The sequence below is a fragment of the Lissotriton helveticus genome, chromosome 9, assembly GCF_964261635.1.
Source record: "Lissotriton helveticus chromosome 9, aLisHel1.1, whole genome shotgun sequence".
NCBI classification, from domain to species: Eukaryota; Metazoa; Chordata; class Amphibia; order Caudata; family Salamandridae; genus Lissotriton; species Lissotriton helveticus.
In genome coordinates, this window is record NC_136070.1 from 133124964 (window position 1) to 133152889 (window position 27926).

Consider the following 27926-nt stretch of genomic DNA (forward strand, 5'->3'; position numbering starts at 1 on the left):
ATGGCACTGGTGTAATCCCTGTAATCCCTGCTTCACCCAGTGATGATTGCTTCTACTCCTTCAATGAGGGTGAGGGGGAGGATGAAGGAGAGGAGGACTCTGAGACAGGCTCTGAATCGGGCTCAAGATCTATGGATGATGTACAAAAATCCTCTCCCCGCAGCAAATCAAAAAGTACTATGAGTAAGAGGCGGAATAGATCGAAAGCCGCTATAAGCCCCCCTCAGCCAGAAGTGGTAAAAAGACTAGAATGGGATTACTCGGCGACCACACAGCTATATCAAGAGGGGGCAGGGACTATGCATGCACAGGATCGCTCACAGAGTCAAGGGCAGGCCTCGGGGTTCGATTTAATGTTTTCTACCTTAAAGCAGATGCAGGGCGAGGCCAGAGCTGAGAGCCGTAGGGCAAGCCAAGAAAGCAAGAAGATACAGGGGTCCTTACGGAAAATCAATAAGTTGTTTGCAGAGCTAGCTGGAAGGGTCACAGAGGTCGAGGAGAGAACTGGCAATCTGAAGGATGAAGTTGGTAAATGGCAGGAGTTTAAGCAGGAGCAAGAAAAAACTACAACAGATGTACTATGGAAACTCGAGGATTTTGAGAACAGACAAAGGAGGAACAATGTTAGACTCGGGTGTGGCAGAGGGGAAGGAAGGGCAGGATGTGCGGGCATATGTAATTGAATTACTTAAGGCAGCACTACCAGATATAACAGGCTGGAATTGGGAGGCTGAAGTACAGCGGGCACATAGATTCCCCTTTGCTCAAAATAAGGGCAACACGACTGCTAAACCACATGCAATTTGATATATCTGGGAAATTACCTGTTGAGGGAAGAGATTATGGCAAAAGCAAAGCCTCAGGCCAAATGTCATTATAAAGATGTGGAATTTTTTGCAAGGCCGGACTTCTGCCACACGACTGTGGAAAGGATATGGAGGATGAGGGAGCTAATCGCTCCATTTCAAAATATAGGATGTGAGGCATATTTGATGTTTCCCAGTCGTCTCAAAGGGGTTAGAAATGGTCAGTTTAAAGTATTCTACTCTGAGATTAAGGCCCAAGAATATTTGGCATGGTTAAAAGAGAGTAGAGCACAGGCAGGTACGGTTGCCTTGGCAAGGCAAGGCAATCGTAAGTCACAGCATTAGGTGTCCTGAAAGAGCGGATTAATTTTTTTTTGTTCTTGAATGGGGGGGGGGAGGTAGGGATGGGAATGGGAACTGGGAATGTAAAAGGATGGTAAAACGATGTATCAGCACCATTCACACAAAAAAAAAAAGAAAGAGAATAGGGGTGAGAGGAGGAGTGGGGGTGGCAATTCCAGGGGTCACAGCTGCCACATATAGGTCTTATGGACCTATTTGTGAGTAGGGGGGGAGGGCTCGTCAGGGGGGGCACCCAGGGGAGGGGGAGGGGCAATGGGTTAGGAAGGGGGCACAACACAAGGTATTATATTGGGGAAACACAAAGAAGGCAATGGGTGGGTATGGACAAGCAATCTCGGAGCATACAAGGTCTAAATAAAATGTGTGGGTGGAAGCGGCTAGGTCAATCACCTGATGTATTTTAATGGGTACCCGGATAATGTCTTGGAATGTGTGTGGCTTGAATGCTAGGCAGAAGAGACAGGAGGTTTCTATGTTGCTAAAAAATATGAGGGTTGACCTGCTACTCCTTCAGGAGACACACATTATGGCAACTGAAATATGTCTTTTGGAACAGTTGGGTTTTTCAGTTTTAGCTTTTTCAAAACAAGGGTCTAGAAATAGAGGTGTGGCCATACTTTCAAGGCGGAGAGATATTCCCACTAGGAAAAAACTGGAAGATGTGTGGGGGAGGTGGGCTCTGGTAGAATGTTTACTGGGTGGGGAATGGATAACCCTTTGCTCAGTTTATGGTTCAACGGGGGATGACCCGGAAATTTTTGAATTTTTGGATGTTGAGCTAGCTACTTGGGCCCCTCGTATTATCCTTGCAGGCGATTTCAATATTAATGGAGTCGGGGGGCTTGGGTTGGGGGCAGGGTCTCGTATTGTTTACCAAGGGAGAAAAAGGCGGGTTTTTCAAGCGGTTCGCTCTCTGGCAAGAAATAATGCTTTAATAGATGTTTGGGATAGTTTAAAGCCGGAAGAAAAGGGATTCACATATTACTCAGCACCCCACAGGGTGAGTGTAAGACTCGATTATTTTTTGGTCTCCAGTACTTCTAATTTCTAATTTAAAACTTTTGTAGAGCGCAACGTCCACCGAGCGGTTTCTTGGCGCTAACAAGTCCGAATTACTGAGGGTTGCAGGGGTGAGCGAGTTTATGAAGGGAAGGCCTGTCTGAACAGGAACGTTTTGAGGTCTTTTCGAAAAGAGACATAGTGGGTGGCAAAACGTAGGTGATCAGGCAAAGAATTCCAAAAGGTGGGGGCCAAGGTGGAGAAACTGGCACCACCCCACTTTTTTCGCTTAAAGCGTGGGGTTTGGAGGAGAGCTTTGGAGGAGGACCGGAGCTCTCTAGAGGGGACATATTCGCTTACCAGCGAAGAGATGAAGGCCGGAGCAGTGCCTTGCCGGGCCTGGAAGGTCATGCAGGCGGTCTTAAAAAGGGAACGCTCCCTGATAGGCAGCCAGTGGAGCTCCCTAAGAAGAGGGGAGGAATGATGGTAGCGTGGGAGACCGTAAATAAGCCGGGCCGCGTGGTTTTGCACCACCTGGAGCCTCCGTAAGCTGTACGCCGGAATGCCATTATAGAGGGCATTAGCATAATCCAGCCGCGAGATTACCAATGCGGCCATGATCAGTTTGAGAGCCTGGGGGGAAAAAAAACGGGAGACGGTACGGATTGTTCGAAGGGTGAGGAAGCAGGAGGAGACTACGGAACTGATTTGGGAGTGGAGAGTGAGGTGACTGTTCATTTTCACTCCCAGTGTTTTTACTGTGACTGAAGGGGTAGGGGCGGGACCAAGAGTGGGGGGCCAGAAATGGGGGTTCCAGGGACTGGATGAACCACCAGTGAGAACCAGCTCGGTCTTCTCCGGGTTCAATTTGAGGTGGTTGTGGTTCATCCAATCCCTGATAAAAATCATAATGGACTGAAAATTGGAAACAGAGAGAGAGGAGGAAGAAAGATCAAAGATGAGCTGGAGGTCATCTGCATAATTAAATACAGTGACCTCCCGCTGCTGAAGAGCAAAAATAAGAGGGGAGATATAAAGGTTGAATAGTAAAGGAGAAAGAGAAGAGCCCTGGGGGACACCACAAGTGACGGGGAGTGAGGTGGTCGTGAATGCTCCCAGCCGAACCGCCTGGGTACGGTCCCTCAGGAAGGAGGAGAGCCACACCAGGGCTGTTCCCTGGATTCCGGCCGCCCTGACACGGGACAAGAGAATGTTGTGGTCAACCGTGTCAAAAGCGGCGGAGAGATCCAGGAGCACCAGCGCCTGGTGTTGGTTATGATCCATTCCCTTCCTGAGTTTATCTAGGACCGATACCACGACTGATTCGGTCGAGTGCCTGGGACGAAAGCCAGCCTGGCGGGAAGCCAGTCCCCCATTTGCCTCTACGTGGGCGCTGAGTGCCGCGGTGACGTGGCGCTCTAGCACCTTGGCCAGGAAGGGCAGTAGGGAAATGGGGCGATAATTGGCTGAGATGGATGGGTCCGCGCCAGGCTTCTTCAGTATTGGCACTATGGTGGCAGATTTGAGTGCAGGAGTCACGACTCCCTGGGTCAAAGAGTTATTCAAGAAAGTGACGGGGGGTTCAGGGCAGAAGGAATAGATTTGTTGCAGAATGCGTGCAGGACAGACATCTGCGGGGGAACCTGATTTAACCTTGGGGAGAATCTCCAAGAAAGCTTCCTGGGTAAGGGGGGAATAGAGGTAAGACAACATGGGACGGTCGGGGGAGGGGGATCAACGAAGGCAGATGAGGGGGGAGGAATGTTAGCCTTGATGGTAACAATCTTGTCTCGGAAGTATGAATTGAGTTGGGCACATAAAGACTGGGATGGAGGAATTTGGGGTGAGGCTCTGTCAGAGAAGGCTAGATCATTCACTATGCTGAAAATCTCCCTGGGCTTGTTTTCAGCTGACGTGATTTTGGTAGAAAAATAGGCGGTTTTGGCATCAAGGATTGCTGTTTTATATTTGGCAAGTGCAGAGAGGTAGAGGGTTTTTAATGAAGGGCAGTAGTCCTTCCTCCAATGTCTCTCTGCTTGACGGACGGTCAATTTGAGTGTTTTTAAGTTGCCATCAAACCATCTATTTGAATCCTTGGGTCGACGGATGGTAATACGGCGCAAGGGAGCTTCGGAGTCACAGCCTCTGGCTAGCCAGGCATTAATTGCCTCGGCTTGAGAGTTCGACGAGAGGCCAGTGAGGGTCGGGGTGGAATTCCGGAGCAGGGAGGTCAAAGCAGGAAAGTCAACTCTATTCCAATTTCGAGCCCATGTGTTTTTGGCGCGTGGGATTTTAGGCGCTGGTTCAGTAAAGATGAAAAAGGAAATAAGAGCATGATCCGACCAGGGGCAAGGAGAGACGGTTACCGGGGAGATTGGGAGATTAAGGGACCAAACCTGGTCGAGAATGTGACCGTGGGAATGGGTGGGAACCGAAATATGCGACACAAAGTTCAGGGAGAGAAGAGTTTCTGTGAATTCTTTCGAAGTGGCGCACTCGAAAGGGACGGATGGCCAATAATTAAAATCACCGAGGACCAGGACCGAGGCGTAGTTGACCACCAGGGTGGCCAGTAGGTCCTGGAACGCAGGTAGAAATAGGGGCGAGGGCTGGGGTGGGCGATACATCAGGAGACAGGTGATAGGGGGAGAAAAATAAAGGGATCGGGCAACAAGAATTTCAGAGGGAAGGATAGAGGGAGATGAAAGGATTTGAAAATTTAAATCCGCCCGAGCAATCAATGCCACGCCACCGCCTGTCCTGCCCGCCGGGCGGTCAGCGCGTAGGGCAACATAGGAGGGGGGGAGGGTGGCCAGGAGGACGGGGAGGGACGAGTCACATCTCAGATTGAGAGACTACCGCGCGTATTATCTGATCATAACCCCTTAGTGTTAAGTCTATCTTTGTCAGTAAATAATGGTGAGATGAGGGCATGGACTTTCCAGAGAAGCCTCTTGGAAGATGACAACTATATTCAACATATGTCGCAGTGGATCGAGGGATTTCTTGCTATAAATAGAGGTAGTGCAGCAGCAGGTACGGTTTGGGACAGCTTTAAGGCAAGGGTGCGGGGGGAGACTCTGAGTTATAATGCAAATAAACGTAAGCAAGAACAGGAGAGGAATCTGACATTAAAAAGAGAGATACTTGAAGCAGAAGGGGAACTGAGTGAATGTGCCATCGACGGTTGACCAGTTGAGCAGGCACTTAATAAATTAGCAAAGTTAAGAATGGATGTAGAAGCGGATATCGCAATTAGAGTGGCGAAAATATATATGGTAAATAGAGAAAAATGTCATAAGGTTAGCGAAACAGTGGGTCGAACTTTAGCGGTACGGGCAAGGCAAAAGACCGCTGTAGGAGAGGTAAGGGAGTTCAAAGACAATTTAGGTAATTTAGTTACGGATACACAGGGGGTAAGGGATGTCTTTAGACAATTTTATACAGAACTATATGACGAGCGGCAAGAAAAGGATCCAGGGGAGAGAGAGGAGTATTTACAGGATATTCCAATGATGACGTTAGAAGACCAGGAACGGCATAGATTGGACACCCCCTTAAATCCAGAAGAAATAAAGATTGCACTAATGAGCCTCCCATCCGGAAAGGCAGCGGGGCCAGATCAAATACCGTTAGAATTTTTCAAGATATTTTGGAATGTGCTGGGGAAGGATGCGGTAGACATAATGCAACAAGCACAGGCTGGGGCATCGGTGCCAGGCTCTTGGTCTGGCGCAGAAATTGTCATCATACTAAAAAAGGGGAAGCCACCTAATGAACCCGGGTCCTATAGGCCTATAACCTTGATGAATGCTGACACTAAGATATATTCAAAGGCACTGGCAATAAGATTCGCAAGTGTTATAGGCACATTAGTTACCAGTAATCAGCATGGCTTTATACCAGAGCGGGGAACTACGCATCACACTCGGAAGCTCATTACTTTATTTGACACCATGGAGGTCACAGGGGACCCGATGGCGGCAATGTTTTTAGATGCTGAGAAAGCATTTGATCGGGTCTCCTGGGACTATCTATGGTGTGTTTTAACTAGGGTAGGGTTCGGTGGGAATTTTGTTAAAGCAATAAGAGCCTTATACAGGGACCCGGTAGCATCTGTTAGGGTAAACGCGGGTTTAACTAGGCCAGCCCAAATTAAGAGGGGAACAAGGCAGGGGTGCCCGTGCTCCCCCCTCCTGTTCGCTATTTATCTGGATCCTTTGATACGCAGGATGGCAATGAATGTCAATATTGCGCCACTAATAACGCATGGGAGGGAGTCTAAGATACTGGCATACGCCGATGATGTGGCAGTTCTTACATCACACCCCACGGAGGCTATTATACATGTGGAATTGGAGGCTAAAAATTTTGGTAAAGTGTCTGGCTATTCCCTAAACACCACTAAAACACAGATCGTGATGAATAAAAGTACAGTATGCCAGGATCAAAGGGTGGTCCAGACAGGTACATATCTTGGTATCATAATTACCTCAGAGTTGGAGAAAGTTGTGGAATTAAATATAATACCGATCATAGCTAAAGTCAGAAGGGATTTGGATAGGCTTCATAATCTGCACTTATCGATAGTTGGCCGAACTAATATTATCAAAATGATGATATTACCAAAATTTTTGTATATCTTTAGGGCAATCCCGCAGTTTTTTACTAATAACTGGTTTAAGAACATAGAAGCAATGATTAATAGATTTATTTGGTCCAAAGGAAAGACTAGGAGAGCATTAAGGTTTATGGCACTCCCAAGAGAACGAGGGGCGTGGGCACTACCAGACTTGAAATTTTATTATTGGGCCGCTGCTTTACAATATATGGTGGGACTGTTAGGTGGAGCGGAGGCAGAAGGGGAGGATGAACTAGGAACATTGCCAATATATGGCCTGTTGCTGGGTGAAGAGGCTAAAAATGTTATGCTTAGACATCTAGATTCAAGCTATTATAAGAGAACCCGTTTTAAGACAATTATGGCAGCATATAATATTTGGAAGGCATTTAGTAAGAGATATGGTTTAGGTAATAATAATAGATATACAAGAATGGCGAACAACCCAGCTTTTCCTCAAGACATTTTTTCAGATACAGTCTTTAATATATGGGTGAGAAAGGGAATCACGAAGATTGGTGATCTTATGGGGCCCCAGGGCCTGTTACAGTTTTCCGAGATCCAGGTAAAATATGGAATGGATACAAGGCACTTTTTCAAGTAACTGCAAGTTAGGAGTTTTTTAATAAATAAAACAGGGGGGTCTGCGGGATTTGAAAAAAATGCCATAATGGAGGTATTACAGGAGGGAGTAAATTGCACTATTAAGAGGTTTTATCATGAGTTAACAGAAACAAGAGAGGACGATTTAGAAATGGAGTGGGAGTTGGGCAGAGAAACTGGGGACAGAAAGAGAATGTTTTAAGTTGTCATTAGAGTTGGGTCAGAATGTTCTTTGCTCCGCAGCCCTCCAGGCGCAACATTATAAAACATTATATCGGCTATACTACACTCAGGCAAAAATAGCACAATGGGGGAGAGTAACGGGTATTAGTTGCCCAAGATGCGGAAGTTTGCAGGCGGATATAATACATGTATTTGCAACATGTCCCCAGCTATCTCCTATATTGAGAGGGATTGAGGCTTTTTTTCAAAATACGTTAGGAATTTGTGTTAATCTGACACCCACAATAATACTGTTAGGTGTGAACGTGGATGGAACCCAGAGGGAAGGGGGGTGTATTTTATTTTTGTAGCAATGGCTGTATTGAGATTATGTATTGCCTCAGCGTGGCTTGATTTATTACCGCCAACATATCAACAGTGGCTAGCCAGGATACTTAGGATATATAATTTGGAAAAGTCGATCTATGCAAGAAAAGGGAAAAAGGGAAGGAAATTGGGAGCAGAAATCTGGGAACCAATAACTAGGTGGAAGGATGAGAATAATGATGATTAATTCTTCTCTAGGTTGGCCTGGTAGTTTCAAGGACGAATAATGTCGACTCGAAGCACAGTAGGGGCAGCTAGAATGTATATTGAGATGTTTGATACACTGTTGTGCTCTCTTTCTCGTTATTTTTTTTTTCCTTGTCTTCTTTTTACTGATTATTGATGCATTCTTAATTTCTTTTTTTTCTCGTTTCTTTTCTTTACTCTCTTATTTTTATTTTAAAAGTTGTAAAGTTTAATTTATGATGTGTTGTGCCCTTTATTAAATAAAAGAGAAAGTTTAAAAAAAAAAAAAAATCAATGCATTCTGGCTTATGTCAAGTTCAGGCACAATAAAATGTGCTACTTACTGCTAGCTACTCTGATTCAAGCATGTGAATCTTTGAAAGTTCCAATACTGGAGTAAGAAAGCAGGTTACTTACCTGTAACTGTAGTTCTCCAGTATTGGAAACTTTCATAGATTCACATGCGACCCACCCTCCTCCCCTGAGAGGCTCACCTTTCGATTTTTTACACAAACGTTATCTTTGGCACAAGTTCCCCGAAAATCTGAAGGGCTAATCAATCAATCAATCAATCAAACCACTTGTATAGCGCACTACTCACCCGGAAGGGCCTCAAGGCGCTTGGGGGAAGGGGTCCGCTACTGCTCGAACAACCAGGTCTTGAGTTGTCTCCTGAAGGCGAGGTGGTCCTGGGTCAGCCGAAGGTGGATGGGAAGGGAGTTCCATGTCTTGGCCGCCAGATAGGAGAAGGATCTGCCTCCGGCGGTGGCTCTTTGGATGCGTGGTACGGCAGCGAGGGCGAGGCTAGTAGACCGTAGCTGGCGGGTGGGCATGTAGAAGGTCAGGCGGTCGTTGAGGTACTTGGGGCCCAGGTCGTGGAGAGACTTGTGTGCGTGGGTGAGGAGCCTGAACGTGATCCTCTTGTCGACGGGAGCCAGTGCAGGTCCCTCAGGTGGCTGGAGATGTGGCTGCGTCGGGGGATGTCCAGGATGAGTCGGCCGGAGGTGTTCTGGATGCGTTGGAGTCTTTTCTGTAGCTTGGCTGTGGTTCCGGCGTAGAGGGTGTTTCCGTAGTCCAGTCGGCTGGTGACGAGGGCCTGGGTGACCGTCTTCCTGGTTTCTGTCGGGATCCATCGGAAGATCTTGCGAAGCATGCGGAGGGAGGCTAAGGTTCTCTCAGAAGTGTTCTAGAAGGTGAGAGGTCCTGATTAGCTCAGGGAAAATGTTAGTCTCTTTTACGTAATGACTGTTATAGGCTACAAAATGGAAAAGGGCCTAGGCCTTTTTTTCTGTTTTGTACTTGACTAAGCATTGCTTTTTTTATATACCGGGTACTCCCATCTCGATAACGGGGAATGATTCAAGCATGTGAACCTATGAAAGTTTCCAATACTGGAGAACTACAGTTACAGGTAAGTAATTTGTTTTCATTTTGGGGCTCCCATCCCTGGATTTCTATGAATGGAACCATCATGAAAGGCATGGTGGTCCTTGGAAGGAACAACAAAAACTGGCTCCGACGCACTGTGAGAAAACTCCAGGTGCATTAAAGCAATTGATCTTTTGTTTGTACTGAAACAAACTCCACTTATGGAGTGCATTCCAGTAAGACAAGAAATGATTGCCAAGTAGGCAAAACAAAAACAAGGCCACTGCTTGGTATTCATCTGTGCCATCAGTGTAGCCACTGCACCTGTGGTGGCCAGAAGGCACTAAGATCCCCACCAGGCAAGCAAGGATCTTTAATGGCATGCAGTGCTCCATCAGGGAAGTGCAGGTCTAAGGCTCTACAGACTTGGATGGCCAAACAATAAATTTGCCGCCGCTAAGTCACTTCATTAACATCCCTACAATGTGGGCGAGGTACTTGATTGTTTGGGACTCCACACAAAATACTGACATCTGGGAGGGGTGTGGAATCTCCAAAATTCTGATAGCTATTGAGGTGTGGCATCTGCTGTAAGGGAAGCAGACCCAGGAAAGGGGAACTAACACAAAATGGGGAGGTATATCCAACAGAAGTGACATGGAAGCATACAAATGTTGTTGAATTTTAAGCTTCATAATTCATGAAAAGTGCTGTAAGTCTTTTGTGCATTGCAGAACAATCCAGTATTCTGAACAGCATTGAGGAACATACTTCTTTGGAAGTTAATGCATTTGAAATGAGTTTTAGGGTCATACTTAGAGTTTGGTGGATGGCTGATTATCCCATGGCCAAGTGGCGTAGGCTATAATGCACTTGTAACTCGTCCGTGTTTGTAACAGCATATCCCGCCCGCCAAACTCTGAATAAAGCCCTTAGTATGTTTCTACCATCATCTTGATGGCCTGGAGCCTAGGTAAAGGCAATTAATAGTTATCACAATTTGTTGGGTAACTGGCCACTGAATAGTGGCTATTGAGTACCCTCTATACCTTGGAAATGTTCCTTATTTAACCAGTTTCTTCATTAAATGACTACACCAAATCTATTTCCTAAAGCTTTGTAAAGAATTCTGCATCGTCCATGGCTAATTAGGTTCTATTTATTTTTTACCTTCTCTTTTTAGGAGCAATATATCACAAGATTGCAGGAAATAAGGGCTGTTATTGAGAAGTCAGATTTTTTCAAGCGGCATGAGGTGAGTTTTGATGAGGTGACTAAAATTGAACACAAACTATAGAGCAGCAGATGTGTGGTGAAAGAAAAGATGTCTGTGTGACCAAACACAAAGGGCCTGATTCACAAAGGTAATTTCAGCACCACACATGGTACCAGTGGTTCACCATGTGTCGTGCTGAAAAAACTACTGTTTTTTTAACGAGCAAATTACACTCTGATTTTGTGAATAAGCAAAAAGTAGTAAACTCAGTCAAAAGTGTAAATTACTCAAATGGACAAGTTACCATTATGAATGAGGCCCAGAGTGGTTGAGGATACAAGTGGTTAGATCAGGCTTCTCCAACAATTAGATTGTGAGCTACTGGTATCTCTCCAGTGAGCTAAATTAGAAGCTTTTGCTTGGTTGAATTAATATATGCAAACCAAAATCGAAAAGCATGTATTTGAAATGGAAATGTGTGTATTTTCAGAATTCATATCTGATGTTTGGAGAAAAAGAGTAAAATGTCCAAAATATCTTTAAAGCTGATATTTGAGTGATCAAAATCAAACAGTGTTGCAGAGCCTATTACTATTATTATTATTAAGTTGGTCCCAGGGGCATTGCAGCTACCGCTGTTATGTATTGCCCATGTAGAGGCATTCCACATTAACAAAGCATTTTTTTAATAAACTGCTGACAACCCTGCCTGATGCACGGAGGTGATCGCTGTTGATAATCTTGCAAATGTTGGATACTGATGTAATCTTGTCTGGTGTAGTTCCTACTACATCTTTAATAATAGTAGCTCAGGATGATTTTCATGCTACATAAGTACCTCTAACTACAGAAAAGTTTGGAGACTCCAGGGCTAGATATTTTCAATGCCACTGAATTTATTTGATTATGCAGCGTTCAGAAAAACTGCATTCCCTAAAATCTGCACGTGCCACATCGATCATTGCTGCATAATTTTCTCCTTAGGGTCAAAAAATAGTTTCTCCCACAAACATATCAAAAGTGAAGCCATAATAAAATACTGCAGGCAAAACACACAGAGATGTTAGGTGTGCTTCTTTAACCCACTGATTGCTGCATACCTTTGAAGAATGAGAACCCTAACCTGTTCCCTTCCTGCCAGATTAAGGGAACTAGGTGTGTAATCCTTGGTTACCAGTCAACAATGACACTCTAGGAGGTATTTAGATGTCATTACCAAAGTGACAGTTATAGAAAATTGGCAGATGTCCCATCCGGCCAACTTATTCAGGGGTTGGGAAATTGTTGTGATTCTGACAGAGGAACTGCTGCCAGCTCATCCTTTGGGACCACCCTGAACATCAGGTACTGCACCAGCATTCAGTTGCAGAAAGGGTATTTGAATACCCTCAATGCAGAGCATGGTGGCCCTAGGTAGCAATAAAACAGTCCATGTCCTCAGAATTCTCAGCATCTGGTGGGTATTGCTTTAAGACCTTTTGAAAATGTTTGCTATGCTGCCTTTGCATGTGTTCGGGGCATTGATCTACTGTGCGAAAAGAAGGGTCAACAAGTCAAGCCAGGGGACACCAATGTCTAAAGAAGCCTCTATTTGTATAAATAAACATTACTCCAGTATTGGAAATGTCATAGAGTCACATGTTTGAATCATTCCCCATCATGATGGGAGTCCCCGGTACTTTAAAAAAGTATTAGTAGTAGAAGTATTAGTAGCAGACTGATGGGTATAGGCTAGAAAAGCCCTGGGCCTCTTAGTTTATTAACCTACTATAGTCATTATTAAAAAAGAGACCAAACTTTGCCTTAACTAATCAGCATCAATCACCCTCTAGAACACTCCAGAGAAAAGCCCAGTACCTCAGATTTTCTGCCTCACATTGTGCTAGGTAGTCTCCTCTGAGCTCTGCTCAGCTTTTCACACCTAAAGAAGATTTCTGGACTTCATCCATCAGGGAAGTGAATTTATTGATTTACATTTAAGCAGATATATATATTTTACTCTATATCTGTTGTTTGCCACCAGCTCTGACTTAGCAGACAAGGCAAGAAACTATCTCTTCAGAGAGTGTGCCACTTGTTTAAAGAAGAGGCTATATGTGGAAGACCCTCATAAAGAGTGCATTTACTGTTTATATCCAGCCCATCAGGCGTCAGACTGCAAAATCTGTCCCGCTTTTTCAAACAAAACTTTCAGAGACCTTGAGAGACAGCTTCTCATTTGGCTCCAGAAGACGAATACCAGGTCTGATGCTCTGTCAAACTCTGAGAGTGAGCAGTCTACTGCCTCAAGAATTTCCCTAAAAAAGGAAAGGGATTCCTCGCACTCGGATCCTCTCAGGATGTTTCCACAGAGAGCAAGAAAGGGTCTCACAGAAGAGAACATTCTTCAAAGACTTATCAGAGCCCAAAACCCCACCTTCAGGGCTAAAATTGACATTCAATAAGCCTTCCTCAGAGCCGTTGTCGAGCTCTCTGCCATCTAGGAACGGTCAGTCAACTCCCTCGTTGATGAGGGGATGCACTCAGGGACGACAACATCTTTCTCCATGGAACTCTCATTGTCAACGACTTCTCTACTGTCGTCCACTCAGACCCCGATTTCGTCGACCATCTCTCTGGCGTTGACAACGAAGATTTCGTTGTTGTCTTTAAAAATGATATCACCGACAGAGAAGTCACCTTCAACAAGACTGTAATCGTCGTCGGAGAAATCAGTGCCCATTCGTCAACGAAGACCGAATCGTTGACAAAGATCGAGTCGTCAATGTAGACTGAATTGTCGGCGAAGACACAGTCATCGACGAAAAAGAAACTTTCACCAGAGGTGAACACGTCATCGTCGAGCCCACAGCTTTCGAGGAGGAAGATTCTGAAGATGAGGGCCCCTTTGGGGATGCGTATTGTTCTTCGGACTTACATGTTAAGTGCCAAGATGACGACGAAGAGGAGGAACAGGGATATTATAGTCAGGCCTACTATACCCAACCTGAGATGGTGCATCAACAGTATTGTGAAAAACAGAGCCTAATGTACTGGGTTCCAAGACCTAGCTTGTGTCAGGGCTTCCGGCCAATGTGGTCAGACTACGCCCAAAAGAAAGAAAAATTTATTTCTAGAATCCCCTCACTCACTGGGGTTGCCCCAGGGTGACATGCTTCATCATTGGGGCCATCCCAGTTCTCTACGAACTGGGGCGTGCTACGACTTGCGAACTAGGTAGGAGCACTTGTTTTGTGAAGGACTATGTGTGGTGCAAAGTGTAATGGAGTGGGTGTAAGTGATTTAAAAATACCGTGCTAGTGGGCCTCAACAAATTTATTATTGCTCCTAGGTTGGTATGGTTTAAAATGGGGTAGAACACTGTGTGCCAGCCTATAATGAAGGTGGGATCAGTGTTAGGGACTAAATGTTTGTAGCCACCTCATTCTGGCCGGAGGTTCAGAATAAGATTTTGAACCTAACATATGACAGAGGACCTCTTTGGACGCAAGGTGGAGGAGACCCATAAAACAATAATATGGTACAGGCTCCGGCATCAATTTTCCTCAATTTCTGCCATCAAAAACCTCATATCTCACAGGCAAAATTTCCAATCACCTTCACCAATGAAAAACCCTTACCTTAGACTGGTGGGTTTTTGCCTTTTGCAATTTGGACAAAGACTGGAGTTTATCCAAAAACTGCCATCAAACCCACCATAACCCTTCCACCAAAGCATCTCAAAGTTCTTCAACAAGAGGTCAAAGCCATGCTCCAGAAAAGGGCAATCGAGAAAATGCCAGGCACCCACAGGGCAGAGGTTTCTACTCCTGTTTCTTCTCAATCAGAAAGAAGCTAAGTCAGTAGTGACCAATTTTGGAGCTCAGAAGCCTCAATGTCTACCTGAAAAACAATCATTTCGGATGATCACATTGCAGGAGGTTCTGAAATTCCTAAACCAGTGCAATTTCATGATCTCATCAGACCTCCTAGATGATTGTTTCCACATAGCCATTCACCCAAGGCACAGGAAATATCTGAGGTTTTTGGTTGCTGGACACCATTTCCAGTTCAAAGTGCTCCCCTTTGGACTCAAATCTTCGCCCAGAATTTTTACAAAGCGCCATTCCAGTCACAGCGTTTCTCAAGCAGCATCAACATCAAGTCTTCCCATATCTGGACGACAGGCTAATAAAGGCACCTTCCAAATCGGCAGCACCATGGTCTACAAAGGCCTGCACAGTTCTCTTCCGATGGCTGGGTCTCGCTCTCAATCGGCAAAAATCCAGACAGAGCCCATCGCAAACGATTGTCTTGCTGGGAGCCAAGTTAGACATGGTTTGCTTAAAGGTTTATCCTGCAGAGGAACACCAACACTGGCATCTCATGCTCACAAAATCCATCAGAAGAAAAAAGTCTCTTTCAGTCCAACTGTACAAGTATCTCTTGGGAATTATGTCATCATGCATACCGCTGATCCCAGTCTGTTGCCTCAAAATGCGATCCATGCAGGCGGAACTGGACAAGCAGTGGGCACAGTCGAAAAGGCTCTTTTGACGATATCATCAAGATAACTCCACACATGCTAAAGGCATTGGAGTGGTGAGAAGACAATAGCTGTGTGTCAGCAGGGCTGTCTATCCGACACATAGCAGCACTCTTCGTGAATACCACAAATGCATCACTGGAGGGATGGGGAGCTAATCTCCAAGAGCTTCAAGTGAGTGGCAAGTGGCATCCGACTCAAAGTCAATCCCATATAAATCTATCAGAATTAAAAGCAGTACATTATCCCTCTAAGCTTTTTTCCCCTGGATTCAGTATTTGGGAGTGCTCGTCCGTACGGACAATACCACAATGATGCACTATATAAACAAGCAGGGTGGCACAAGATTTTGCCAGCTTTCCAGGAAAGCGCTGAAGTGGGAGTGAGCTATGGTTCGCAGAATCTGCCTACGAGCAGAACATGTTCCGGGACGTCAGAACATGGCTACAGACACACTCAGCAGGCTCACAACATTGTGCCTCGAATGGGAACTGCACCAGTAAACCCTTCACAACATCTTCCTATGCTGGGGCACACGGGAAGTGAACCTGTTTGCAACTCCCCAGAACCGCAAATGCTTGTACTATGCAAGTTGGCATCCCCAACAGGGGTCATGGGGGAAAGCCTTTTCAATTCCATGGTCCGGCATCTTTGCTTACGCTTTTCCACCATTCCTCTTCTTCCAAGAGTCTTGAGAAAGATGAAGATCGAGCCATGCAAACTGATCCTCCTTGCTCCAGCATACACACATCAACACTGGTACACAGAACTACTCCTTCTATCACAGAGCCCGAACTTCCGACTTCCAGTGTTTCCCAATTTTCTAACTATGAACCAGGGGCAGATCCTTCACCCAGATCCCAGGAACCTACACTTATTGGCATGGCTCCTGAATTGAATGAGTTCCAGCACTTGAACATTTCCGGGGAATGTCGAGATATCTTAGCCAGAGAAGGGGGGACAGTACCAACAAATCATACCATCTCACTGGGATTGACACCTGGCTTGCGGGAGGCTGTAATTCATCAGCCCCCCTACGCCGGATATCAATCAAAAGAGCTAAGGAGGCGAATCGATGGTTTGACAAAGACTTAAAGGAAAAGAAATTGTCTCTCCGGCGCGCTGAAAGATTATGAAGAAGGGAATATTGCCCCCTTCTGAAAACCTGTTATCTAACACTACGGCAGGAGTACAAAAAAGCTATCGTAGAAACTAAAACCACCTATTTCTCAGCCAAAATTTTAACAGCAGAAAATCAACCGCGAGAAATTTTTTCTATTGTTCACGAGTTAGCTTTTTCAGAAAGGAGCATGTCCAAACCCCCTCCCACTCAATCCCTCTGTGATTCTTTGAATTCTTATTTTCTTGATAAAATTTCTAATATCAAGAACAACATTCCCCCTCCCTCTGCTTCTTATGTTGACCCCCGCCCGCCAACCCTGCCGCCTTGTTTAATCTCAATTCCCCCCATCACGGAAGTAGTGTTCCGGGAAACACTTCTTAAAGTCAAGTCAGGTTCCCCTGCTGATATTTGTCCGGCACGCATCCTACAACAAATCTACTCAGTCTGCATACAGCCCCCGATCACCTTTCTTAACAGCTCCCTCTCACAAGGGATTGTGACCCCGGCTCTTAAAGCGGCCACCATTGTGCCCATCTTGAAGAAACCAGGTTCCGATCCAGCTATCCTAACCAACTATCGGCCGATCTCTTTGTTGCCATACCTGGGCAAGGTGCTCGCTATGTCGCCTCGGCGCTCAGTGCCCATGTAGAGGCTACGGGAGGCTTGGCGCCCTGCCAAGCGGGTTTCCGCCCCAAGCACTCCACTGAGTCCGTTGTGGTGTCGGTTCTGAACAACCTCAGGGAGGGCCTGGACCAAAACAAACATCAAGCCCTGGTGCTCCTCGATCTCTCCGCCGCTTTTGATACGGTGGATCATTCCATCTTGCTTTCACGTATCAGAGCGGCGGGAATCGGGGGCTCAGCACTAGTCTGGCTCTCGTCCTTCCTGCGGGATCGCACACAGGCGGTCCGGCTGGGAGAGTTCACGGCAGCCCCTCTTAAGATCACTTGTGGTGTCCCCCAGGGCTCCTCTCTGTCCCCCCTATTGTTCAATCTCTATATCTATCCTCTTATCTTTGCACTTCAGCAGCTGGAGGTCACTGTATATAACTATGCGGATGACCTCCAGCTTGTCTTCAACCTTTCTTCTTCCCCTCACGCTATTTCTAATTTTCAAACTATTATGATTTTCATCAGGGACTGGATGAGCCACAACCATCTGAAGCTGAACCCAGATAAAACCGAGTTGGTGCTCACTGGTGGCTCCTCCAGTCCCTGGAACTCTTCTTTCTGGCCCTCCACTCTTGGTTCCCCTCCTGTTCCCTCTTCCACGGTCAAGACTCTTGGCATAAAAATTAACAACCAGCTTACCCTCCACTCACAAATCAGTTCTGTCGTCTCTTCTTGCTTTCTGATGCTCCGCACTATCCGCACTGTCTCCCGGTTTTTCTCCCCTCTGGCACTTAAACTTATCATGTCTGCCTTGGTGATCTCCCGGCTAGACTATGCCAATGCCCTGTACAACGGCATCCCGGCATACAGCCTACGTAAACTCCAGCTTGTGCAGAACCAAGCAGCCCGGCTGGTGTATGGCCTCCCCCGTTTCCACCACTCTACACCACTGCTGAAGGCGCTGCACTAGTTGCCTGTTCTGCAACGGTCTCTCTTCAAGACTGGGTGCATGGTTTTCCAGGCACGGCAGGGAACGGCCCCTGCCTTCATTTCTTCCCTCTTAACAGATTATGTCCCCATTAGACAACTTCGATCTTCCTCCCAGTCCCTTTTACAGGTTACCCGCTATACCAGGAAAAAATGGGGAGGTTCCAATTTCTCAGTTTGGGCTCCCGTATTTTGGAACTCCCTTCCTGACCATCTACGAGCGATAAAACAATACTCCCTCTTTCGCAAGGGCCTGAAAACCTTCTTGTTTGCTCAGGCCTTCCCACACTAACGGCTCCTTTCTCTTTTGCTCTTCATGCCGCCAAAAGCGCCAAGAAACCGTTATGGTGTATGTTGCGCTATACAAGCTTTTTAAATTCAAATTCAAATGGAAGCGTTTCTGCATCTGGTGCCATCAAGCAGGTAAACATCTGCTGTCCTCCCCTCCAGTGCAGGTCCTACCTTACCTCTTGCAGGTAGCATAATCAGACCTTGCGCATTTCTCAATAAAGGTTCACTTAGTAGCCATTTCTCCTCACAGAACATCACTTTCCTCTCCATCTTTATGGTCTTCGAGAATAATCAAAGAGTTCCTCAAAGGACTGCTTCAAGTTTTTCCTCCTATAAGGCCTCCACCTCCGGCCTGGCAGTTGAACACTGTTCTTTCGCAATTGATGAAACCCCCTTTCGAACCAATTCACTCAGCGTAGATCAAGTTCCTGGCATGGAAGTTAGCTTTACTTTGTGCCCTGACCTCAGCCAGACGGGTCAGTGAAATTAAGGCTTTTTTTATAGAGGAACTCATCTTGCAATTCAAAATGGACAGAATTCTCCTCCACACAAATCTGAAATTAATACCTACGGTTCCTTCTGATTTCCACCTTAACGAGCCTGTGGTACTAAAGACTTTCTTCCTGAATCTATCAACGATTGCAGAGAAGGCTCTTCACTCATTGGATGTCAGGCGTTTTCCCACACACGCTTTTTGCTAGACTTTTCAATTATTTGTGCATACAGTGCGCAAATGAAAGGTTTCCCACTCTCCAAGCAGAGTATTTCTGGATTCAGCAGTTCTAAACGACTTGGCGGTGGGTCAAGCAGTACTTCGGCATCTATCCCATTAAGGTGAACCACCCCTGTCTACCCCCTACCTCTTCTGCTGTATCACATTTCCGTAGGGTAAACCATTTACTTTGTTAACGCTTAAAGAAATGTATTCCTTAATTGTTATTGATATGATCATGGTTGTCATATTGTTTAGTGATTACTTGCAGGTTTTATTGATGCATATTCCTGTTAAGCTGGTCAAGGCTATGATAAACGTGCTACTTAGCTGCTTGTTATTCTGATTCAAGCTTGTGAATCTATGAAAATTCCAATACTGAAGTAAGAAATAAGTAACTCACCTGTAACTATAGTTCTCCAGTATTGGAAGCTTTCATAGATTCACATGCGACCCGCCCTCCTCCTCGGGGGAAGCTCACCTTTGTCTCAGCATATTAACTTTAGCACTAGTGCTTGAAAATCTGAGGTACTGAGCTTCTCTCTGGAGTGTTCTAGAGGGTGATTTATGCAGATTAAGGCAAAGTTTGGTCTCTTTTTTAATAACTATGATAGGTTAATAAACTAAGAGGCCTAGGCCTTTTCTAGTCTCTACCTGTCAGTCTACTACTACTAATACTACTACTACTACTACTAGCATGTGAATCTATCAAAGCTTCCAATACTGGAGAACTATAGTTACAGGTAAGTAACTTATTTCTTAAGTAGTACTCAAAGAATTATTTATTATTTGTAGAAAGATAGCTCTGATGATATATGAAACAAATATAATACACAAATAAACAATATCACATTTATAATCAAATTCTTGCCAGGTTCCTGATGTCCTAGTTGTTTTATGTTTTATTGACCAATGAAAGGTTTAGTTTCATTATAGAAGCTACATGATTTGTATATTACAGTGTTTTCAGACCCCACACATTTTATCTTTTTAGGTCAATGGCAGTATCTTGAGAGTGCAAGCCATCTTCTGCACCTGCTCACTGGTCAGAAAGGGGTTGTGTACTCTTTGGAGATAGAAGTCAAGTTGTCAGCAGCACATGCACTGACTTGCGAACCACACGACCAAGCACATCTGCTGTAGACAGCAGAATATCACAACACAGAACAGTGGAATTAAACAAGGGCACTTTTTTTTTAACGGTACCTGTTGGTAAACACAAGTTTGTATGATATCTGCTCTGTAAGCATAGTTTTCTTTCTTCAATACATCTATATGTCAAGTGCACCTTTTTCGGACAAAACAGATTCTGTTGGTGAACACTAGTTTGTATGTTACCCGCTCTGTGTGCATAGTGTTGTTTCTTCAATACATTCTATTTCCTAAAGAATTGAGATATGGTTTGTATAAATACCTACAGATGTTGAATTGTCATAATAACTTGATAGTAATGCCATGTGCCACATAAATTGACTTATTAAGATAATATAGAGCATAATTCGCTTTTTATGGCACAAAAGTTAGACAACTTTGGCACACAATTTGGCTTTGTGTTGGAGCATAATTTTGGCCGCACTGTGTACATCTAAAAATGTTATACAAATCTGTTGAACCATGAACTGTCATAACAAAAACGCCTATTCCACAAAAGGATTTCTGTTTCGGGTAATATTTCCAGGGGCATTCAGCTGCTGGAATCAACAAAAGAGATATGGGGTAGTGCCCCTACTGGCACTAACTAAATATCAAATGACTGTATTTGTTGATACTTTATAGTGACAGTGTTGTCCTCAAGACAAATATCAAAATATGGAGCACTCACTTTGTTTTTGGCTTCTCTTTGCAGGTCATTGGAAGTTCACTGCTTTTTGTGCACGACAAAAATGGACTTGCCAACGTTTGGCTTATTGATTTTGGAAAGACAACTCTTCTTCCTGATGGGCAAACTCTGGACCACAGGATCCCCTGGCAAGAGGGTAACCGAGAAGATGGTTACCTTCTGGGGTTCGACAATTTGATCGAAATGTTAAGAAGTATTTTAGCACGATGATCACATGCAGTCCGAACTTGACCACACAAGGCAATCACTAAACTAGAAGTTCCAACCCAGATACATTTCCACCAGATGATTGGTGGATGTGAAGCCGACTTCCTGCAGAACAATAGGACTGAATTGTGGATGTATAAATACAGAAATTCAGTCAACAACAGGACCCCCCATTCTCCAGATGTTTTTGGACTTAAGTACAGTGACAAAGATATTTGAGTTTGGAAATCATTAACTTTGCGTGCAACAAAACCGGTACCTTGATATTCTGTAAAAAAGCATTCGGGAAATTATTGCAGTGGTGAGAGATAGTTTCATCCCTGAGAAAGTGTCCTTTAGGTGTGAGGTCACTACACAGTTTTGCCTTGTTAAACAATGAATTGCAATAGCTTTGGCCTGTTGCATCCAGAGTGACTCCAGACTGGGATAGACCCCAGATACGCAAGGTACACACACTGATTAATGGCAAATAGATTATCATACACCTTTATGAAAAAGAAGGCTGAGAGGTAAATGCAACCCTTGTGGCAGCTCTCTATAGTTTATTATAAAACAGCCCTTAAGGTGATAGTCATGTGCAGGGTGGAGGGTTAGGGCTTTAATCACTGTAACACACCTTCTTCTATTTAAACACTATTGGGCCATATGGATCCTGGCGGGTGGCCCAACAAGCCGACTGGCTCAAGGGGGTCTTTAGCTCTGCTTCTACTAGCAGAGAACCTCCCACCATAGTGAGTTAGCCCACCTGTCCCGTAGGGATCTCTTTGTGTTTTATTTGACTTGCTTGGCATTCTTTTTTTTATTTTTCACAGACAAACCCCCAAAGCAGGAGGTTAGTTCTGAACAGAAAAACAATTACACTGATGCACCTGGACTTTTCTCCCTGCAGCTGGGAGGCTGGAGTTCAATTGTTTTCTTAACTGGGTCAGTCATACCTCACATGGTGCACCTAGGCAGGGGTCTGCCCTATATATGGAGAACTGCCCTAAAGAAGCTGGACCTCGCAATGCCTATAAGACAGCAGCCTGCTGGTGGTCCAGCCATCACCTTGATGGTGGCTCCAATGGTGTCCAATCTTTAGCTCCCCTACCTCTAAATGAGGTGGGAAAGTGTGAGTTTGGTAGAGCAGCAGAGCCACTGATTCACGGGGGTGCTCCCATCTCCCCAAACTCTAAATGCTTCCCACAGTCACTCAGAGGACGCTGCTGCTTTAACAGTGTTTAGGTCCCAGATTCTCACAGGGCAGTCATTCCATGTATACAAATGTCTAAACTAAACATTTTTCAGAGGTGTATGAGCACAAATGTCACTTTTGCACCTGGTGGCTGTAGTACAGGTTTGGAGAAATTTGCACCACTGCAAAGTTGCCTTTCATCGAAGAAAAATATCTAATCCAGCCCTTGTGAATAATTCGCAGGTATACTATTGCTTTTCATCTGCACAAAGGCAAGGAAACAAAGTCAGCATTAACTGAAAAGACGGTACTATTTCGAAATTAAAAATAATATACTCACAGCAGCTACAGTGAACTTTGGCAGGTGTAAAATTCTGATGTTTTAATGCTTGCACCATATTGCACTGGTTAAAATGTACACATTTCTGTGAATTGAAAGTGGCACCTATGCCATTTATGGGTCCAGGCCCCTGGCAGGTACTTTGTCATGCCTCACTTTGCAAGATAAAGGAAATAGGAAAGGCAGCTGCAGGCAGTCAGTGAATATTATAGCCCCAAACTTTCCAAATGACCACATTGGGTAATCCTAGATAAATCTATATTGAATGACCAACTTGTGATTAACTTGAAGTATTTAAGGTCAGGCTGTGCACTATACAGAACTCCAGTCATTCATAATTTCATAGACAGTTATGATGCTGCATATATTATAATAATAGTAGTAATTTGTACAGTACTTAGAAAAAAATAACATCTCTTGGTTCACTAAGGGTTCACCAATGAAATGTTCTAAAGGCATAGGAAGTGGGCCATACTTGAATGTTTCTCAATTTCATGTTGAGAAACTATTACTTTTTTATAAATGTCACTGGATGCAGTGTTCTAAATGAAAACACAAGAAATAACTTTTTTTAATTTTAAACAGATTTATCGTATTTCTTCTTCACGTTTATTTGTTTATTTGCATGCCACTTCTTACAATAGCTCAATTTTTAAGGCCAAGCACGCTATGAATGTTCTTACTTGCCCACCTCTTTCCATTTAACTCCATATGCCATCAATACAACTGTAATTTTACTACTTGACTATTGAAAACCTCCTGGCACATTTTAATTATTACAAATCATGCACTGAACTGCTGTAAGAGTTATAGCAGACTTTACTACCTTACATAGACTTTGTCACAAGTTTCCGTTTCCTTCTCTCGCAGTCCAAAGAAATAGTCACCATTTCATTGACTTCTTAGCTCAATGTCGGCCATTCTGTGGCCTAACCTATTTTTTGAAATTCTGGTTTGGGATTCCTCATCAAATCTCCTGATCTGCAAGCTGTGCATTGGTGATGTATTGTAAAGATTTTAAAATGTTTAGTTTCCATTACTGGGGTCCCCACCATGTTACCAAGACAAATTAATATCTTCTAAGAAACTGCTCATTGGAGCTTTCTTAAAGATTTTTGGGGTCTGGGTCCAAACAAATTATGGGAGGTTGCTTTCAGATAATGTAGGCCCTGATTATAGGTTGTTCAGAGATTTCTGATGCCTGAGCAAACCCCTGTTTGGGCAGCGATCGGAATTTGTCGCTGTGTGGCATTCACCACACCCAGTGGAATTTAAACTGGGAAAGTGTACAGTATTCACAGTCATATCTAGATTGGCGGGTGGTGAGCACCACAATCTACATTCTATTCCCCAAAAACAGGAAATATGCATTTATAATCAAGCCCTGTGACTTAAAACTGCTAGAAATAAGACAAACACACAATTGACAAACTCATGTCCAAGAACCATAGAAAGGACGGATTTATGAGTTTTGTTTCATGTGGTATAGGGTACAGTTGGCACTGGAGGAGATGTAGGACCATGTGTGTGGTTGTGTAAGTGTACCGCGCGTACTTGTCTAAAATATGGGGGAATTACGAGCTGAGGTTGGAAAGCATGGGAGAGGGCAGTGCAGTCACAGCGGTGACACATGAAGACAAAGGTTATTTTGATTTTGGACAAGTTAAGCAAAATGTCCCTATGTGCCAGATAGCTGTAAAGCAACTATTTACAAGGCATTCGAGGAGCTGGGTTATTGAAGGTAACACATATTTGGGTAGAGATGAGATAGTCAACCGTAAATGATAAAATGGTATCACTGAGGGAGCAGGATATGTTCTCCATGACTCCGCCTTGAAATACACTCACAAGGCAGGTAATAAAAGGAGCTTCGGAAACATACTCGTTTGGTTGACATGCGTGAAAGTTGCTGTCGTGATTGGTAATGGTGCAATAAAAATGACTGGAGGGTCTAGAGCATTGAGCTGGACAAAATATGACGCATTGAAAATGCTTCTATATCAGCCCATATAACACTGATTATGACAGGGGAGCAAGCAAGCCTAAACCCTCCTAGGGGACCCTAATTTCCTGCTTAAAAATGGAACAGAAGTATTTTATTTTACAACTATATCAGCTTAAAAGCCATAGGCAACACTTGCAGAGCTCAAGAGAAACTCATGAATTATTTCATTACTTCAGGGCGGAGCAGAGCCCTAGTTTCTCTGCACAAGCTAATGATGTATGCTACTCAAGGGGAGTTGCTTTCAGGGGTGTGGAGGCTGAGTATTTTTTAGCCCCTCCAGACCTAAAGCAGCCTGTAGTCATCCACCCTTGTTTGGCTTTTCCCTGGGACACATATGGCCATTCCTGCATGTCTGGGTTCTTTCCCTGAAAGGGAATGTCTACCTGGTGCTATAACAGCCATTCTCACTTGAGGTAGGAGGAATTCTCAGCATTTAATTGAAACATTCTCTCAGCCAATCAGTGGTAACCACAGAATAATTTTGCATCTTCTCCTGGGTGTACACAATCACTTACTGACTACTGTTGACTGTTGACTTTGCAGGTCCGGCTACAATCAATTTAATTTTGTCTTCAGCTTTGATATTCACACACATCACTCTGCTTCTTCCCTTGTAAGTTTTACTCACCATAGGTCTCGATGTGATTTGCATTTTACAAACTAAAATCGTAAATTTCAAGCTACAAACTCCTAGTTTGACACTTAATTACCCCAAGGTAGGTAAATAACCCAGGGAAAATTTGCCAAGCGAATAAATCATCATCTATTAGCTGTTCTAATACAATTTCTTCCTGTGTGCAGGTCAGGACCTTGTAATTTATTTCAAGTTAAGGGAAAAAATGTGATCTGTGTGCAGTTTACACAGAGATTGGCATTATAAGCTGTTTGATCATTATCACACCCGCTCAGTTTTTATCCTAGTAGACTCCTGTAGGTCACACCTCCTTTCATGTCAATTTTCATAATTCCTCTTCGCCTGTCTTCCTCCATGAACCTGCTTGTGTGGCAAGCTAGACCTCCACCTCTTACCTGTGCCATGGTTTTACTGTGAGCCATTATTTACGAGCCTTTTCTGCAGACCTTCAGAAAGAAGGGGCACACAAAGCACTAACTGTTGTGACCCATTGGCAGCTCTCACTCTAGCAGTTTAGGTGGGAGAGAGCAGGTTCACAACACCCTGGGTGTAAAAAAACATACAGTTGTCTTTACCCAGCCCTGCATATTTAACAATCATCAAATATATGCAATCTAGAGTTGCTTTGTTTAATGTCAGCTGGTGGATTTGAGATCGCGAGTGACTTAATTCACTCAGTGCCCCCTATTCCTACATTAGGGGCCACATTGCATTGTGCAAAACTAGTGCAGTGCAGTTTTGCACAAGTGTTTGCATTTTCCAACTAGCCCAAATATGGCGTTTTCTATAGCTGATCAGTCCCAAAACTCCATATTTTTACCAGCCATTCACACCACATATTTTCTATTGTATTGGTTGGTTAGTGACAATATTAGCAACATGACTGTTAATTTTGCCCTGCTAAATGTAGGGACATCAACAATACACATTTTTCCAGTTTGAATAACACTTGGCATAAGACATCAGTGTTCATGATAGATGCAGTTATTACAGAGAGAATTCATTTAAATGTTTAATGTCTTGATTATACATGTTTTTTTCTAGACTGTACTATTTGATTTTCTGATATCCTTCTGAAAGGCTCTTAAGAAGCACCAGTCCTAAAATAATTTGGTCTTGCCACAAACAAAAAAAAAGTAAAGAATATAGTTAATCTTTTAGAAAAAAAGTCAGTAATAAATGTCCTGAGACATCGTATTTTGTCTGCAATAGATTTAAGTTAAGAACCCAGAAATATAGTGATAAAACATAGAGAATCTCCTGGACAATTATGAATTAACATTCCATTGTATGGGATGTTCTGTTTACAGTAATAAGTATCACCTCAAAGTGAGAGAGGATTGCTTGTTTTATAGCAAAGAAAATCTAGGAATCTATTTTTTGAAAACAATTGAGAAAACTGAACTGTAACCAATACAGTAGATTTTGAACACTAAGCTGAAATGACTGTACTAAGCATAAACAATAAAGTTGGATTTATTGTGCATCACATTGTTGTATATCTATGTGGGATGGATGTGGCCCTCGTTGCTGCAAACTACAGATGTTACCAAATAAAACTTTAAAATAAAAAAAAACTTCACCTGCCTAGTTTTGTTTATTTCATTGCATTGATAATATTAGCACGTGCTCTTGAATGGATGTTCTATTGAATATTAACACCAACAAAATCGTGGTACAAGAAAATCGAGGCTAGAATACTGAGGGACAACATATCAAAAGGTAAGTGCACATAGGGAAGTAAATATTTACTATCCATAACTCCCCATATACGTACCTTGAAAAAATATGCACCACATAGGTACATATAAGTGGAGTTAGTAAAGAAAATCTAAACTTGCTTACCTGTCGAAATGTCATTTTCGATTTTCTGTCCTAGATATTGTGTCCCATTGTTGCCCCAGTATTGGAACTTTCCTAGATTCCCATGCTTTTGTATCATTCCCCGTCGTCGGAATGGGAGTCTCTGTAACAAAAATACCATAGCTGTAGGCACATAAGAGAAAGGAAAAGGCCTAGGCCTCATTCCCTTTTGTAGCATATCATCCTCTTTTTGTAAAAGAGACCAAACTTAGGCATCAGCCAATCAAAAGTGCCTCACCCCTTAGAACCCTCCTGAAGGAACCTCAGAGCCTCAGATTTTCTACCGCACGTTGTGCTTAGGGAGTCTCCTTTGAGCTCTGCTCAACTTCTACTCTTCAAGGAATTTCTTCAGGATTTTTTCTTCAGAATCTTTTCAGTTTCACTTCAGGATTGTTAGCTGTCTTCCAGGATGTCTGACATGGAGAAGAAAAAGGCCCTTTTCAAGCCATGTTCCACCTGTGGCAAGAAAAGGCTTTTTGTGGAGGATAAGCACAAAGACTGCATATATTGCCTCTATCCTGACCACAAGGCTGCGGACTGTAAGATCTGTCGCACCTTTTCGACAAGACCCTCCGGGACCGTGAGGGTAGACTTTTGACTTGGCTCCAGAAGCTGAAATCCAGGAAGGATACTGTCTCTAGTGACAGTGAGGATGCAGCGTCGATGTCTTCCTCAAGAAGGTCAGTGAAGAGGGGTAGGGGTTCCCCTTCTCCTTCTGTGGAGCGATCTACTAAGGCCTCAAAAAAGACCCCCAGTGAGTCTGAGAGCCAGGGTCCCGGCAAATCTCCTCACCGAGGTGAAAAGGAGAGGGTAGGACATGCTACGCCTTCCAAGGGTGAGAAGACTGCCTCAGCCTTCAAGAAACCTTCTTCCCAGTCTTCTGAGAGGAGTTCTAAGTCCTCG

At 44.0% G+C, this 27926-nt stretch overlaps 1 protein-coding gene across 1 annotated transcript in view; it reads left to right on the forward strand.

Moving 5' to 3' along the window:
* ITPKA (inositol-trisphosphate 3-kinase A) overlaps positions 1 to 26737 on the forward strand; it is a 727443-nt gene extending 700706 nt beyond the window's left edge. Inside the window, exons 6-7 of the mRNA XM_078659624.1 lie at positions 10679 to 10750; positions 20807 to 26737. Of these exons, the coding sequence (XP_078515750.1) occupies positions 10679 to 10750; positions 20807 to 21010 (276 nt within the window). The 3' untranslated portion in view covers positions 21011 to 26737. The remainder of the gene's footprint in view (positions 1 to 10678; positions 10751 to 20806) is intronic.
* Positions 26738 to 27926: the final 1189 nt, after the last annotated feature.